Consider the following 2387-nt stretch of genomic DNA (forward strand, 5'->3'; position numbering starts at 1 on the left):
GGGTGAGAGGGTGGGTGAGAGGGTGGGTTGCAAGGCGTCCCCAGGGGTCAAAGGAGATGGGGGAATTGGTCTGAAGTGGGCTGATGTGAACCCAAAGGTGTGCTGGTATCAGGCGTCGCCATTTGCTTGCAGTAAGGCTGGCTGTCAACAATGCTGACCCTGGATGTGCAGAGGTCACCATACATCCATTGCCGCGGGTCATGCATATCTCATAAGCCATTGATGTGATAACAAGAATGCCCCTCCAGCCAAGCCCTACTTTTTGGAACCTCGCGTCCTCTGATCCCTCCCTTCGTAACCGCCCCGTAGCGCGCGCCAGGCAGCGCCACGCCTCGCTCTTGCCAGCGCCGGTGCGGCCGACAATCATGTTGCCGTGACGGGCGACCTTGCAATCGAAGATCTGTATGATCTTCGCCACAAACTCGGGCACCACCTGACGGGCAGGATGTATGGACAACAGTCTGTGATGGTGCAGGCAGCCCACCCTTACGTATACACCAAGTGGACAATGTTGGAGTTGAGAGGGGCTGGCAAGGTGAAGCTAGGATGAGGTCTGTAGATGAGTAGACATTACCCGGCAAGACCAGAAAACCTCAGCCACCACCACCCCATCCCCCGCAACCACCCCACCCCACCTGCAGCCCCGCATCCCGCAGCTCTGCCTCCACTGCGGCCCCCAGCAAGCCGCCCTCCGGCGGCGGCAGCTCCACCCCCGGGAAGAGGTCTGAGAGCAGCGCCATGAAGAGGGGCAGGTCCAGGAACACCAGCTTGGGCCGGATAAGGTCCAGCATGGTGCTGAGGTTGCGGGGGTTTGGAGGGGAACGGGCAAGGGAGGAGGAATCGCAGGCTCAGGGTTGGGGTTGTGCTGCTACTGTAATTGTGCAATGTATTGGGCGGTGCGGTGTGGTACGGCCTGCGGTGCCCGCCCGCGCTGGTGCGTGCATGCAAGCTGCTGCAAGCCCTTTGCAAGCTGTTTGTGCATAATCATGTGTCGTCAGCCGTTGTAACAGATCAAAAATGCAACAGCCGCCCCACCGGTACAGGATGACCTCCTCTGGGGCCTCCGGGTCCGCGCGCTTGAGCACGCCCGCCGCCCGGGCGATGGGGATGACGAACGAGCGCAAGCCTGGACGTGTATGTGTGGCAGGCAAGGGTGGCCTGGGGTGAGGAGCTCGCCCTCTGACCACTAGCGTGCTAGCTTATTGTGCAACATTCTGATCGTACACGCGGCAACAAGCCGCCGCAAGCCGCTGTAGTTGTTGGGATCTTGCAAGTCAGCATTGGCCCGGCCTGAACCTCACCCCCGCCGACGGCCTCCTCTCTTCATAAAACCTGCCCACACGCCACTCGCGGCCCAATTCTTGCACCAATGCCCCCTCGACCCCCTGCCCCCCCGCCCCTCACCGTAGTCGTAGTGGTCCTGCTTTGAGAGCTGCTGCTGCGAGAGCTCCATGATGGCCGCCATCTTGCGCGCCAGGGCCTTGGCGGCGCCAAAGCCCTCGCTGAACATCATGATCTCCGCGATGAGCACAAAATCAGGCACCATCATGGACACGGGGCGCAGCAGGGCCTGGGGAGAGAGAGGAAAGGCATGTGAGGGGGCAAAGGGTACTTCAGAGGTGTGTTTCGGGGATGCTGGGTTTGGCGGTGCAGGAGGAGGTGTGAGAGGGAGGGAGCGGGTGTGCAAGCTTGATGTGGCTGCGAATCCAAGGATGATACAAAGCTATGAGAAAGAGGCGCAGTGTCCAGGCGACATGAGCGCGAAAGCGCAGGCGCACGCAGGCAACAGCACACCAATACATGCACACGCACGTGGCAGGCACGCGACCACAGCCACTTGCTGTGCAGGTGCACGCAGCTCGACTGCCCACCTTGAGGTTGTCTGGCAGCTCGCTGCGGCCAGCATAGCCGGGGTTCATGGTGACGAATATGCCGCAGGTGGGTATGAGGCGGATGTCCTGGCCCAGGAAGTTGAACACCTTGCGCTCCTCCTTGACGGCCTGGAGGGGCGCAGCGGGTTGCGGTGGCACCAGAGGTGAATCCAGACTCAGGCTGTTGCGCTGCTCCGCTTGTTGATGTTGACGGCATTCTGCATACATTACTCTTCGCCAATTTCAACGCGTGTGCGACCCATCGGATTGTCCTGGCCCGGCAGGGTCTGTTGCCTGGTTTTCCACAGCTGTGCGTCGCAGACCCATGGTTGACCGACCTGCATGACCGCTGCTATCTGGCTGGCGACCACGCTGAGCACCTCGACCTCGATTCGGTTGAACTCGTCGAGGCATGCCCACGCCCCGGTCTGGGCCAGGCCGCTGAACATCTTGCCGGTCATCTTGTAGTCAACGCCGTCGCTGGGGTGGTAGGAGTTGGGGGTGTCAGGGTGGGTT

The 2387-nt window shown here is 61.1% G+C and overlaps 1 protein-coding gene across 1 annotated transcript; it reads right to left on the reverse strand.

Annotated features, from left to right (window-relative positions):
• Positions 1-541: 541 nt before the first annotated feature.
• MNEG_16324 (Dynein-1-beta heavy chain, flagellar inner arm I1 complex) lies at positions 542-2320 on the reverse strand (the record flags this gene model as incomplete). The annotated part of the gene is made up of 6 exons (XM_014035206.1): positions 542-553; positions 636-795; positions 1036-1126; positions 1405-1570; positions 1872-2000; positions 2210-2320. The coding sequence occupies 6 exons, from the start codon at positions 2318-2320 to the stop codon at positions 542-544; spliced, it is 669 nt and encodes a 222-aa protein (XP_013890660.1).
• Between the last annotated feature and the right edge of the window lie 67 nt (positions 2321-2387).

The sequence above is a fragment of the Monoraphidium neglectum genome (assembly GCF_000611645.1).
Source record: "Monoraphidium neglectum strain SAG 48.87 unplaced genomic scaffold scaffold06244, whole genome shotgun sequence".
Taxonomy (NCBI): domain Eukaryota; kingdom Viridiplantae; phylum Chlorophyta; class Chlorophyceae; order Sphaeropleales; family Selenastraceae; genus Monoraphidium; species Monoraphidium neglectum.